The sequence below is a fragment of the Phocoena phocoena genome, chromosome 13 (genome assembly GCF_963924675.1).
Source record: "Phocoena phocoena chromosome 13, mPhoPho1.1, whole genome shotgun sequence".
Classification (NCBI taxonomy): domain Eukaryota; kingdom Metazoa; phylum Chordata; class Mammalia; order Artiodactyla; family Phocoenidae; genus Phocoena; species Phocoena phocoena.
In genome coordinates, this window is record NC_089231.1 from 33,314,228 (window position 1) to 33,329,732 (window position 15,505).

The 15,505-nt window shown below is 35.9% G+C and overlaps 1 protein-coding gene across 1 annotated transcript in view; it reads right to left on the reverse strand.

The window, feature by feature from the left end:
• The window catches only part of PIK3C3 (phosphatidylinositol 3-kinase catalytic subunit type 3), a 153,661-nt gene extending 138,916 nt beyond the window's left edge, over positions 1-14,745 (reverse strand). Inside the window, exons 1-4 of the mRNA XM_065889387.1 lie at positions 14,618-14,745; positions 11,445-11,633; positions 6,121-6,264; positions 244-373 (exon numbers count right to left, since the gene is read on the reverse strand). Of these exons, the coding sequence (XP_065745459.1) occupies positions 244-373; positions 6,121-6,264; positions 11,445-11,633; positions 14,618-14,685 (531 nt within the window). The 5' untranslated portion in view covers positions 14,686-14,745. The remainder of the gene's footprint in view (positions 1-243; positions 374-6,120; positions 6,265-11,444; positions 11,634-14,617) is intronic.
• Positions 14,746-15,505: the final 760 nt, after the last annotated feature.

Here is a 15,505-nt window from a genome sequence, read left to right on the forward strand (position 1 = left end):
GATAAAAATGGTCTAAAAGTAAATAGTGGTGATGATCGTACAACTTTGTGAATTCACTAAAAAACCATTAAAGTGTACTTTCCAAGGGTGAACTTTATGGTATGTGAATTATATTTCAATAAAACTATTATTAAAAGATTAAATTTAAATTAAAAAGTAATCTGACAGAATTCATAATGTCAATTTATACTACAACAGACATCATTCAGAGCCTTCCACCTGTTCCAATAGCTTCTTTTTTACCTTGGCAAGGCGGCTCATCTGATCTTCTGAGAGAGTACTGCTTGTTCTGCCAGGAGTTTTTGTGGGTTCTGATCCATCTGCTTCCACGTTAGGCCAGACTTTCAAGTCATGCATCCCTTGGCGAAACATGCTAGGCAAAAAGAGAATGTTCAGGACAGAATTAAATTAATGTAGTTCATTATGGGAAATTTCAGATTCGTAAACAGAGAGAATTCTACCAAGGAAATACATGTCTCTCTTGCCAAGCTTTAAGCCTCCAGTGGGCTGTAAAGCAATTAACCAAGCAACTAAAATCCATGTAACACTGTTTTTCACATGCCATTCTTTTCTCCTCCAAGCAGTTAGAACTATTACAGAGATGCTAAACGTAAACTGGAAACAGAGAAGCATCAGTAATGGACCACATGCACTTCATCACGTCAGTGGAGATCTTAGAAACAGAAACCAAATTTGTACCCAGTGAAAGAATGTCACATTTACAATGACTGAAACCAAATTAAAATAATTATATAACTTTCTACTTTAAGTGACAATTCAGCATAGTAGACAGCAGAGTTGAACTGCTGAGGTTTGGATCCCAGCTGTGCCATATATTACCTACAAGACTTTGGGTAAGTTACTTAACTTTTCTGTGCCTGTTTCCTCATCTATAAAATGAGATTATAAAGAGGAACTGTATCTCACAGAGTTGTTAGAAAAATTAAATAAACCAGTACAAGTAAAAAGTACTTAGAATAGTGTCTACCACGTAATAAGTATTCGATAAATGTTAGCTATTATTTTCCGTTTCACTGGGTACAGGCTTATTTTTCTCCCATCTTCTTTTCCATAAGAAAGATGTCTAAAAGGGAATACAGTAGTGGATTCAGTAAGAAAAAATATCCATGTCTACAAATCAGAAATTTAACATATTGTTGAAATTCAGCCTGAGCTGGATGATCCTGCTTTAAAGTAAAAGACTACATGACCTCTGATTGTCATGCTTCTGCTTCTTTCAAAAAGCTACCATGAAGACCCACAGTAAAAGTTGAACAAACTCATAAAAGAAGCTCTAGACAAATATGCTTTTTAAATACGCTGTCAAGTTTCTGAGTTTTGTTTCTTTGAAGAGGGTTAGAGATAGTCTTCTGTTAGTGTGTTTTCTTAAGTGTTAACAAGGCCTTTCAAACAATATAAAGTCTATTGAAACAGCATCCTCCCAAAGCTGAAAGGCCAAGCTGTCAATCGCAATGAAAAGAATAAGACTAGAAGTGTGTGCAGGTGAGTAGGCAAGTCCAAAGACTCCCATATTAAATAATTTTTTAATTAGGTACACGATGGATATAGTGATGCACTTTTCCCATCTTTAAAACCACTGTACTTAACTGTAAAAGGTTCACATTAATTTTTAAACCATTATTATCATGATCTGACCAATGGAAAATTTCTTAGCAGATTTTCCTGAGGTAATAAAGAGAATTTTCACTGAATATTATGTAACGTATGTAAGTAATGATGCCATAAACATTTAGATTGGAAACTATAAAGGACAGCTACAAGCTGATGAGCAGTATAAGATTAAGGACCAAATATGTTAAGGTCTAAGTTTGGCAATAAACAGGCAATATCCAGCAACCATATCTGCAAAAGCTTACTTCATAGGCCCAACACAAAATGTACTGACTGGTTGTGAAGACTCAATACACCCAATATTTATCTATCATGTTAAAGATCAAAAAAAAAGTGGTATTATTTAAAAAGCCTTTATAAAGTTCATTTTCTTTCCCTTTCAACTGAGAGACATTCAACATAAAGCAGACCTTAGTCTCTAAGAAACTGGGTACAGTAAGGTCATAATACCACGTTCCATGAATATCCTTAAATATACCTTCAGAAACAGCAGAAAGCTTCCGTTCCTTCTCTCCACTTCCTTGCCCCCAAGTGAATAGTTTGGCTGAACTTAACTAAATCAAAAATAAGTACATTTGGCAGGAAGCCAGTTTACTAAATAATTTAGGTGCCTTGGGATGGATCTGGAGAAGAGATTTAAGGATAAGGGGACATGGAAGGTAGGGGTGATGCCAAGTGATTCAAATGATCAAGTGAACATATTACTTTCTTTTGACACTAATGGAACCTTTACAGAGAGTTACACAGCCTCCAGGTGGCAAGCCAGAAGATGCTCAGAGCATCAAGTCCATTTGGGAAATTAAGCCAAACAGGCAAGAAAGAAAACGGTACAGCAGGATCTCCCTCAGACACAAGCAGAGGCCCCAGCAACAGCTGCTGTAGATGTTCCAGCTCCCAGTGCCAAACCACTACAGAAACAACTGGCCTGACTTCAGAATTCACATTTGGAAAAAACATCTGCAAGAGAAATATACAGCTTGCGTATGATCCTTTGCCAATTCAACCTAATGATCAATCAATTCTTTAGCTACTTAGGAATCTCACAAGCTAGACTTTCAAAATGAGGACAATTAGTTACTCCAGCCATATCCTAACACATCTGTCTTTCGATTAACTACACTATCCTCCAAGAAGCACTGCTTCACACTGACTCAAGAATACAAAACAGGTATTAGCAAACAGCAAGAGTTGGTAGTCACAGGACTCCCGATACTATAACACAGGTATTACACACTTTGGGGACCACTTTTAAATAGCTAATAAGTCCATACCAGGACTATTTAAGGAACAAGGTGCGGTACAACTGGTGTTATTTCATTGCCTAAGAAACATCTGAGGAAATGAAGGTCTAAAGCAGCATTTCCCTAAGTCATGAGAACTGTGGTGGCACATGACATGATTTTTAATGGTAGGTGGAAAAAAATTTGCACAGGCTTCCTCCTGAGATCACACAGAATACTCATGCTACTTTCTCACCATGAATGTCAGCAACACCATGCAGAGAAGCAGCTGTGACCCAGCAGTACAAGTGGATGTCTGCACCCTGCTATAGCACCTGGAACATCCTGAATATCATGTGCTTCCACAATCCAAAGGTGCACAGAAGTCCAATATCCTGCGAGGGAATGCCTCGGCTTGTCTCCACTGCACCCCAGTTAGCCTTCAAGGGAAGGCCCCAGGACACAGAGAGAAAAAGGAGTTATTTTAATTTCATAGGGCTTCTCAGATTTCCTTTTTCTGAGGTGCAGGTCACTATAAGCATCAGCCTAGAGGGAACAGTAGGTGATCTAACATGAGTTATTATACACACACATACACACAATGATTACTACTGATTTCACATACTTTATAAAAACTTGTCAAAGGCCAAGTAAAACCGTGTCACAAATGTCAATCTGAGAATTGATTTGGCTGTAGGCAGGTCATTTCACTGTTCTTCTATGGAAATTTCTATTGTCTCACACCTATAGTCTAGTCAGATTGTCTCCTGAAACTACATCCTAAGGTCAATGAAAATGTATCGATATATGAGTGTTAAAAGAGGTGTTTTCATGAGGGAAACTCCCGCTGTTATTTCAGAAGGTAAACCACTAATGAAGAGGCCAGGAAGAAAAACCAAGAGGTCTATCTGGCTGTTTCTCAAGAAGATTTAACCACTAAGACTACAGTAAGAGTAATAAACTGTTGTACATTTTTTTTCTATATGGCAAGCAAATTCCACCCTGGTAGAGAAAGTAAAAAGGCACAAACATTCTAGAAAAGAAACATACTGATTTTGTAATATTTCCATTCTACTATAACCTGCCATTTTATCAAAAAACATATTTAAAACTGGAGGCCACGATGTCTCATACTATGTCTAAATTATTGTTCCTGCATGGATTTCAATAATAAATGTTTCTTTAATATATACATTAAAGTAAAATACCTACACATTACTAAGCAATCAAGCTATTTTCAATTAAATTACATCTACATTTTATTCATGAGTTGAAGCTTTTCTGAGACATCCTATCCTGAACAGAAAAATTCAATATTATAAGGATATCAATTCTCTCTGTAATTCACATATATAATTCAATACAGTTTCCCAACAAAATAAGAATGAGCTTTTTTTTTAACTGAGGAAATAATATTAATATATATCTGATAAAATATAGAGACTATCCAGAGAAATTCTGAAAGGACTATGAATGAGGAAGATTATCCGTCTCTAATATTAAAACATTTTATAATTTAATAGTATTCAAAACTAACAAGAATAGTTCAGATATAATGACAGCTAATATTTACTGAGCACTTATTAAGCTCATTACATGTCTTTAGTAATTTATCATCATCAACTACTCTGTGAGGTAAATACTAATATCTCATTTTACAGATAAGGAAACTGAGGCATAAAGAGATTAAATAACTTGCCCAAGGGTACACAGATAATAAGCAAAAGAGCCAGGTTTTAAACCCAGACAATCTAGTTCTACCTGCCTTCCTAACCACCACTGGTTTATAAAAAACTGATAAATTCAACATCATAATTTAAGATTCATGAGCTGCAAGTAAATAAGCAACAAACAAATATATGATAATTCAAAAGAAAATGTCAAACAGGAAAAACAATATGTGTAACATGTAACACACAAAGGGCTAATTTCACTAATCTACAAAGACCCCTTACAAATTAATAAGAAAAATGACTACTCAAAAAAAAAAGACAAAGAATTTTACCGTATGTGAATTATACCTCAATTTAAAAAATGGGCAAAGGATATGAAAAAGCAATTCACAGAAACATAAACACAAATGTAAAGGGAAATATCACAATACGATCATCTTCACTCATATTTAATGATGTGAAAATTAATTTAGGAGATAACATTTTTCAATTTTACAATGGGCAAAAATTAAGAAGTTTGATAATACCTAGATTATGGTCTCTACCATTTGATACCTAAAGGAACTAGGACTTCTTTCAGATGTCCAGGTCTGGGGCAGGAAACTTCTCAATGAGCCTGGAAAAGCTTGTCTCCAGAAAGTAAAGAAGCTACCAATGACTACTGGTGTGCTATACTGTCAAAAGAACATGGGATCAACTTGAAAGGGCTCCTACTGACCAAAAATTGGAATTTTTAAGAATTATAAAGAATAAAAAGAACAATGGATTGAAACATTTCAAAACTGTTTAAAAGTTCATGATGAAACTTAAGAACAAAACACCAAAAAACCATCAATCGTCACTTTCAAGGTTACCAAGGCACCAACCAATTCATTCTTAAAATCGATAAAGGGGAAAAAAAGTAAACATTAATCTGCCTTTCCTATATGAACTGTATACCAAGGTAACTCAATATATGATGAAAGACCAAGTTTTTTAGAGAAAAATTCCAATTAATAAACATAGAAAGAATAGAATGTCAACAATTTTCTTAAGATGAAGAGTGATCTCTCTGCTCAGGAGAAAAGGGATAGAGAAAAAACACCCTAAAGGACTATCATGTCTTTGTTTTTGTTTTACAATTAACTTCTATTATCTGTAAATTTTTAAAAACAAAATTAACTTTCCTATTATAATCATTACCATTACAGCAAATTAGTGCTTTAGCACTTTTTAAACCCTGTTTATTGTCCTTTTTGTCACTATTATGACAAAGCAGAAAAACCCTATAACAAAGCAGTTACAGTATATGACAAATAGCCTTTTTTTCCTAAAAATAAGGTTCTAGTTTCCAATGACTATTTCCTAATAGAAATCGCATTACCAATCATTAACAGTGGAGAAATACAAACTGTGTTTTTTAATTAATCTATCTGCATCTCCTGAAGGAAATATGTGTCAGCTTCAGCCTCAAGTACTACAGAATCATATGTATCCAACATGTATCCAATAGGTTTCACTTCCTAGCACAGAGAACCAGACTGGGCATAAACTATTAAGGTCAAGAAAGAAAAGGGCCAGAAAGCAACATTTCCATAGGAAAAGAAAACACTTACCCGTATTTTCCAAACAGTGAAACTGTTGTTCCTCCCACAGGCACTGCCTTTCCTGGTCCATACACATCCCATATAGTCAGGGCCACTTGCGCATTCCTGGGCAGGTCAGGGTATTTCACAGGCAGTTTTAGCCATTCATTCCAGCTATGGAAATAAAGTCAACAAAAACATAAAGCTAAGGAAAGAAAGTCAACATAAACATATGTGTATAACTTTCTTTTAAGTTAACAAATCATACAAGAAGGTTTGTCCAGAGAAAATGTCAAAAGATTAAGTTAGTAGTACAAAAAATAACATGGCACTTACCTCAATTTTGCTCTACGCAACTTCAATTTTAAATACAGGCATATCTCATTTTATTTCACTTCACTTTATTGGGCTTTGCAGATATTGCATTTTTTACAAATTGAGGTTTATGGCAACTCTGCATCTAACAAGTCTATGGGTACCATTTTTCCAACAGCTTTTGCTCATTTTGTGTCTCTCTATCCCATTTTGGTAATTCTTTCAATATTTCAAACGTTTTCATTATTAAAATACTTTTTATGGTGATCTGTTGTAAGTGATATTTGATGTTAGATGTTACTACTATAACTCGCTGAAGGCTCAGATGATAGGATTTTTTAGCAATAAAGTAATTTTTAATTAAGGTATGAACACTGTGTTTAGACACAATGCTATTGCACACCTAATAGACTACAGTATAAAGATAACTTTCATATGCATTGGAAAACCAAAAAAATTGTTTTATTGCAATACTCGCTTTATTGTGGTGATCTAGACCTGAACCTGCAATATCTCCAAGGTATACCTATAGAACACATGAAAAAAAAAAATTTGAAAAACAAAGCTCATGAAAAATAACACTGGTAAATTCTTTAATCAAGAAACTCAGACATCAAGGATTTATTGTATAGCACAGGGAACTATAATCAATATCTTGTAATAAAATATAATGGAAAAGAATAAGAAAAAAGATATATACATATATATGTATAACAGAATCCTTTTGCTATATACCTGAAACCAACACAATACTGTAAATCAACTACACTTCAATGAAGAAAAGAGAAACAGACGATATCACTAAGACACAAGGAATATAATAATAGCTAATAAAAATCTGGGAAAACACATAAACCTATTAGAACCAAAGTTGTTTTAGAACTAAACTGTGATTTTTTTTTCTGTAAGCATTCTCCAGAACAGTTTTTTATTAAGAAAAGAAAGAAATCAGAATTACTCATATTATACTCAAAATGCTGCTAGGTATAATATGATCCTATAATATACATCAGTATCTCAATAAAGCAGAAAAAAAACAAAATTTTAAAGAGATCAAAGGAGACCATCCACTAACTTTGTAACATGAAGTTACTAGACTGCTCTGGACAGATATGTGACAACTTTTTACATGGGATTTTTCTTCCACTCAAGTTATTTCATAAATACCAATAATGCTTAGCTATTTTTTTAATGCTTCCAAAGCATATTTTTACATATGATTTCACTAAGGAATGTTTGTTCTTACTAACAGTAATGACAGCACAGCTCTCCCATTTTTTTTTTTACTCTCTATTCACCTCTGCAAATTTTCTTCTGCATTCAAACTTAACACTGGATTTATCTGATCATCTCAACTTCCTTAAACAACAGATGGCTTTTAAAATCCCAAAAGAAAACTATGCAAACAACACACAAAGTAATACCCAGCAGACACACAGAATTGCTTCTCTCTGTTTACTCAAAATTATTCTCAAAGGGCGTATCCCAGTCTAGGTCAAATACACCTGCATCAGTAAGAAACTGAACAGAATTTCACGAACTTATTAAAGAACAAAACATTTACATCCACCATATAAATTGAAGGACCTACAGGAAAATTAGAGATGGCTATCGATCTAAAGGAGACTCGAAACATCATTAAATCCTTTTATTCTATGAAGTTCTTAAAGAAATAAAATACATGTTTAAAAAGCCTTTCTCCCCTACAGACAAGCTTAAGAAACTAAATGAATTTATTTAATTACTATTCACATGGTGGGCCAGAATAAAAAGGTAAATACTAAGCAGTGTAACCTTATGCCAATGAACAAACCACAAAAATTAGTTAACACAGGCTAAAGTTAAAGAGAAAAGTCAGTAACAATATCCAAAATGAGCTGTGAAAATACTCACCCTTATATTCTGTCCTTTGACTAGGAGACAATACATGAGAGCAAGCAATCATTTGCCTCAAACCTTTTGCCATCCAACACCTGACCTCCACACCTCTTTAAATTAAAGCAAAAACACTTTACCTGTTTTACATACTGGGCTTCTGCAGAAGATTTCTTTTGAAGAAAATGAATCTGCAGCTAAAAAATAGTTTGAAAACTACTCAAGATATTCTAGAAATTATGAAAAGATCTGGTCAGACATCAAAGAACTGTGTATTTTGAACACCATTTTGTTCTCTCCCTTCCCATGAATCACCCCTTCTTCATGCCCCAACTCTAATTAGGCTTAAATTCACCTGGCAACTTTCAAAATATTCCAGGATTCTAAAGCCTGATTCTGGATGGTATGACTTCCCACCATGTACCCCACACCCATACACCAGTGTACTAATTCTCTAGTGTGATTAATGCACTCCTAAATCCTAACTTTCTAATTTTAAAATTATATTAGATAGTCTATGTCTAAAGCCATTTCAAATCCTCCACGTGACAAGACAAAATATAAATTAAAAAAAAATTAAACCACTTGCCTGCAGAATAATATTCATATATATAACTGTAAAATTTGCAGTATTTCACACCTAAAGATGATAATTTTACCCTAAGTGTAACTAAAGAAAGTACAGGTTTCCTCCTCATGGGCCCTCTTATCATAGGACAGGATAGAATAGAATATGGTAGAAGAGATTCAGATGAATTTTGGATGAGCTTCTCATTATTTGAACTCTCACAACTCACTATCAGAAACTCAGAAATAGATTTAGACAACTTGGAATCTCATACTACCCCAAAATACTTTCTGAAATGCAAAAATTAAGATAGCAAGAGATCCTTTTGTGGTATAATTTATTTCCCCCCCCCCAGTCTACAGAATCTTCTTTTAAGTCAGTGCTTATAGAAAATAAGGGCTGTATAAAGTTTGCCCTTATTTATTTTAGAAGTGCTATTTTTGTTTTGATGAATTGGTAAAAACTTCAACTCTTAAATACTAAAGAGCAGGATGTACAAAATCTGCAAATGTTTCCCCTTAAGCCCAAAGAGTATATTTAAAAGAAGATAGGGACTTCCCTGGTGGTGCAGTGATTAAGAATCCACCTGCTGATGCAGGGGACATGGGTTCGAGCACTGGTCCAGGGAGATCCCACATGCCGTGGAGCAACTAAGTCTGTGCACCACAACTACTGAGCCTGCGCTCTAGAGCCCGCGAGCCACAACTACTGAAGCCTGCGTGCCTAGAGCCCGTGCTCCGCAATAAGAGAAGCCACCACAATGAGAAGCCTGTGCACCACAACTAGAGAAAGCCCACACACAGAAACGAAGACCCAACGCAGCCAAAAATAAATAAGTTAATTAATTAAAAAAATAAAAGATAAAAACCTATCCTCCTATATTTACCCAACGTAAGGTATTTTTCTCAATCTATCTTCTACACAGCTGTTTTAAACCTTTTAACTAAAAAATAAAGCCATTCTAATTGTTTTAGAGTACTTTGTTAGTTTCACAATTTAAAAAAATATATAAACTAAAAACCTCAAACCTTGAGAGAGCAAATATGAAAGTTTTTATATCCTTGAAAATACATAAACAATGCAGAGAGGAGCTGGTAAATGGGAGGAAGAGGAGAAAGATGTTCATCTCCCTATAACTGGGAATTTGCTTTTGCTCTAATCTCTTTTATTGCCAAGGCATGGAACAAAACCACCATACAATTTCCCCCAAGAAAAGTGGAATTCTCCATAAATGTTGACTTCCTAGACCTAAATTTGTGGTTCTAAATCTTTTGGGGGGGTCACAAGCCACCTCAAAAAGTCTAATAAAAGCTTTGAGCTCTGTCCCCGTAAAAATGCGCAAGACACAAAAGAATTTTGCATACAATTTCAGGGTTTTATAGATTTCCTGATTCCAGTTTAAGAACCTCTGATACAATTATAGGAGTTTTGGTGGGTTGTTTTAGGTGTAATGATGATATGTAGCTATGTTACAGACATAAAGAAATATTTAAGTTAAGATGATACAATATTTGGAATTTGCTTCAAAATAACATTGGGTATAGCTGAAACAAGATTGGCCTGAGTAAGTAATTACTGAAGGTAGGTGAGGGAGCCCTGGAAGTTCATTATATTATTCTCTCTACTTTTACAGGTTTGAAATTTTCCAGAATAATAAGTACAAATACACATATATACTCGTGTATATATATATCTAGCCACAAAAAGACTACTAAAGAAATTACACCATTAAAACAGTTGGTTTCAGTGTAGCCAGATCATCAGAGCTTAGGCTTCTGATCTCTCCACAAAACTTTTCCCAGTCTGCTGGGCCCCACTTGGTAAACAAAGGGTTGTATCCTCAACAGTACAGCCTGGGAGTCCATGTGGCCACATCCTGTCCTCCATGAATACTGTGGGCATAAACTCCTTCACTGAGAGGCACACAACCTGTGTATCCTGTACCAAGCCTACCAGGGTACTGAATAATACTCACGAATCAAACATTAAAACTGCACCACACAATCTATCAAATAAGAAGTGTCAAGAGATTATATTAAGGACCTACAATACTATCCTGGATAAATGGGAACTTCATGTTCATTACATTTACCTCGAATTCCAACAATGGCTTGCTAATGCAGCATGCTTAATAAACTTAAAAAAAAAGTTAGTTCCACATTTAACATAAACAACTGATCCAAACAGATGACAACATATCTCTCTCTCTAAAGATCTGAGTTCCAAACATCAGCTTAGACAACATCTCAGACTATCCAAAAGTGTTTCTGTGTTCAAGGGCATAGAATGGGAGCAAATTTAGAGACGTGTTTTTAGTTTGGGTCATTTTGTGAATCAGTCAAGTTCTCATAAAAATATGTCAATATACTCAATACAAACATAAATTCACTTCCACCTCAATTAGGCAAATAAATTCACTTCCACCTCACTTCCACCTACTTTATCTGAGTAGGTTCCTACTTTAAACTATTTGATCACTGCTTATAGGTATTAAATAAAGAATTTAATTCCTCTGTAATCCCAAATAATACTTTCAACATCTATAAAGAAATGGGAGAATAGTCTGGAACCCACCATATTCAAGAAAACAACTTACTTCCATCTCGTACTAAATGCTTTGTAGGATGTTCTCACTGGCAAGGCAAGAGGCTTCCCTTCTGCAAAAACTTGGCAAGTAACGTAGAGGTCAGAACATGTTTCTTGGTACAGTCCTGAAAACTTCAACATTGGGTCTTCTAGAACAGCTTTATAACTCTTTTGTTCTCTCTTCCCTTCCAAACTTCCTCTGAAAGCATAACAGCAATAATGTTTGGACACATTTTTTAAAGACAAACACAACAAATACTAAGAGTTTATGGTTATGTCACAGTAACCTTATGCTACCTGAACATTTTCCTATAGATGAAATTAGTCATTTTTTCATTTACTAAAGGTCTCCTAAAATACTAACATGCCTAAGATCATTCCTAACCTCATTAACATATTTCTTTATTTTAGGCTTCTTAATTTTAAACCCTGTCATCAACTCTTGTGTCTACCTTCTAGATGTCACCAGCTTTCCAAGCATCAGTTTCATTTTGTTAATTTCAAGTTGACCACTTATTCCTGCAGTCTTTCAACAACATTTACTGTACTAAGCATAAAAGTCCAGAAGTGAAAGACAAGATAAACAATACAGTGTTACAGGAAAATATTAAATCCTTGCTCTAGGGAGAAAACTTACTTTTAATGCGTATTTTTTTATGCTTTCATTTTTTTTTACTATGTAGATATATTATCTAATCAGTTATTTAAATTAAGAAATACAGTGTTTTAAGTAGTAAAAAGATAGGCATAAAATTATAAAAGAGGTAGGAACATTACTTGGAAATCAAGATTACATCATATATTGTGCCAGGCATTTTATAGAGACTTTCTTACTTACTTTTCACCATACTACCATGTTATAAAACATGAAGCAGACTCAGAGATCAAGCTTATTATCCAGAATCACAAAGTAAGTAACAGAGCTGAGAATAAAAACCAGGACAGAGGAAGCCAAAGCCAATGTTCTTCCCATTACCGAAAGATATATCAGAAAGTCTCAGGAGCACCTAGTGTGGCTTGGAGGTAGGGCTCGTAACCCAGATAGATGCCTGAAATGAGCCTGAACAATATATGAAAGATGAGAGCCAGAGGCAGAGTCATCCCAGAATAAAAGAACAGCATATACAACTGCAAAAAGGCAAGATAGTGTGTCTGACGAACTACGGGTTGGTATAGCTAAAGCATAAAGCTCGTGGAGAAGAAGCTAGAGATGAGAATGAAGTGTAGGGGGGCAATGAAGCCAAGTAGCCACCAAATTCAGTACAGTGCCTCACGCAAAATGAAAATTCAAAAACCTGTTAACTGAACAATTTGAATTGAGAGAAATATAATCAGATTTGTGTTTATGATACTTTGGCAGGAGTATAAGAAAGTAATGGATAGGTGAGACTGAAAGCAAGATCAGTTGGAAGACTTTCAATCAAAATTAAAAGGAAAAGGGTAGACTAAGGCTAGGGCAATGGGGTTTAAAGGGGGCATGGATCAAAGATACTGAGCAGGTAGATTCAAGACAACTTGTAAAGGATTAAACAGAGAAGGTGAGAGGGGGTGTCTGTATGAATCTGTATGACTCCTTTCCTGTCTTAACCAAAATCAATGAATGATGCTAACAATCACCAAAATAGGGTGAGAGAAGATAAGAGTTAGAGGGCATGCTAATGATGTGCTCCATTTTGGACAAGTTGCTTTTAAAGTGCTTTGGGACATCCAAAGTGACCATGTCTTGCGGGCAGTTTGATATTCAACTATGGCACTAAGAAAACAGACATCAAAGTGCAAGTTTTATTAAAACCACAGAAACAGATGAAAAGGCCTGGGGAAAATAAACAGAATTTTAAAATGTACTATTCTCTGACTATATGATTCTAAACTGATACTTCCTGCCCTCCCCAAAACTAGTCTCAGACGCTAAAAGGTTGTTTGTACTGAATTTTGCCAAACTTCTAATTTATGCTTTACCTTTTCCTCAAAATACTCAATGTGTGTCTGTTAATAATGGACGAATTTAAAAAATTTTTTTCTTCTTTCCTTTTAATGTTCAAAAGTTTCAAAAAAAAAAAATTCATATGTCCAAGAAATACTGAGAGGAATAAGACTGAAGGAAAGTCCTTTACCAGATGATGGCAATACAGGTCCTGTATAAACATCTACTGGTGTATGCTGTACAATTACTTTAAATGGGTGTGTAAAGTATTATACAAAGGTACAGTTTGGCATATTATTCTTACCACCACGAAATGAACAGTAAAGGACTTGTCAGAGTCTGAAGTAAGTAACTTCTGGAAACAATCATTCAAAGGAGCATCTAATGACTCAGAAAATGTATTTACTACAGGTATGTAGCCCTATGTCTGAGGCACATTTGTTGAATACTGATTAAAACATATGATGAATGATGTTGGGATTAATAATCTGTGATAATTTATAATAGTTTTCACATATGAAAATACATCTATGAGACTGCCAATGGACATAATTTCCAACTTGGTGCTACCTGTTCCCCATCTCAGTTCCATTATTCTCATCTCAAGATGTCATGCCCTGGACCTTTACTTCCACTGTGATACCCCAAGATTTTCCTGCAAGGCTCTCTTATATATTCTAGTCCCTTTACACCTGGAGCCCTCCTCAACTTTGACTGACTCCCAACCTCCCTGTCTACGCAATGCCAGACTGTCGTAAGACTCAACCTAATCCTCTATCACCTCTCGTGATTTTAGTACTACCTCCATGTGCTCAGCTACCTTATCTGCCTGTATCTACCTCTTCATAATTTCTTCAGTCTCTATTCCACCTTCCAGCCCCGTTTTAAAGTAAGATCTTCCAATTATTAACGGCAGGACGACGATTTAACCAAGACTTGACTTCTTATCTGTAAGATGAGACGGTAATAATCCCACAAAAGGTTGTAGTGAACAGCAAAACGCTTTCTTCAAAATAAACCCTGTGGGACTTACGAATTTATTCCTATCGCTGTCCTGCTCACTGAGACCACGTCCTCAGTCCGCGCACACGGCCCCTCTCCAAACTCCCGTTCACCTCCGTTTCCCTGGCATCAGCCTTCCGGGCCGTCCGCAGGCAGACCATCAAGCTAATAAGCATCTTCTCTCCCCAGCCCATAGGCCCCTGCCTCCCCGCCCCTGAAGCTCAGCAATCCCAGTCCCGGTCCCCAGATTCTCTTACATTTTAAGCTGCACGTTGATGTCCAGGTCACAACTGTAGATGTAGTGAAACTTCTCCGCTTCCCCCATGGCACCGCCGGCCAAGAGCAACACCAAACGCTGAAAACTGGGAGCTGGAACAACTCCGGCACTGAATTTGCAGAGCCGCCCAACACAGGCTCTTCCGGTTCCGCCTCTCAGCCCTGGCTCCGCCAATCCCTGCCGGGAGTGCGACCCCACGCAGCGGAACTGCCCGCCCCTCCAAGCGTTCTTTGCGCATGTGCAAGGGAGCCCACCATCTTCTTGAGTGTAAATAGAATTCCGGGAACGCCGCCTATTTGATTAAGTACCAGACTTCGTGTGTTCTTCCAGTGTTAGCGGTGGTTTGTTTCTTGTTTGTTTTTTGTTGTTGTTTTTGAAAGAAAATAAGAAACTGTCTTTTGAGCCTGAGCTATTTCTAAAATCAGTCCAAAAGGAAATGCAGTTCAAAAAGAATTATCACAACTTTCACTGGCTGGAGGTTGGTTAACCAGGGAACAGTCACAGGAATTAGAGTTTTAACAAGTTTAAATTTCAGGGCCCCTTCCAAAACGTGTAGATTTAATCATGTATTTGCTATCTCAAGCAAAGATTTCCTCTTTCCGTTATAAAGAGTGGAGGAAGGACTTACAAATATATAGTCTACTTTAATCAAAGTACTTGGGTGCTTGTTTACACAGGGTGTATTCAGACCCAATGTACCTTTGAAGACGTAACCCTTGTTAGAACCTAGAAACATCCAGTAACAGCTCTAGGACTCAGATTTCTGACCTCTAAACTCCTACAATGTTTACTTTTATATTTAATAGTATGTAAAATTGTAATGTGCCTTTCCAACTAGATCCAAAACTCTTGGCAAGAATAGTGTGCC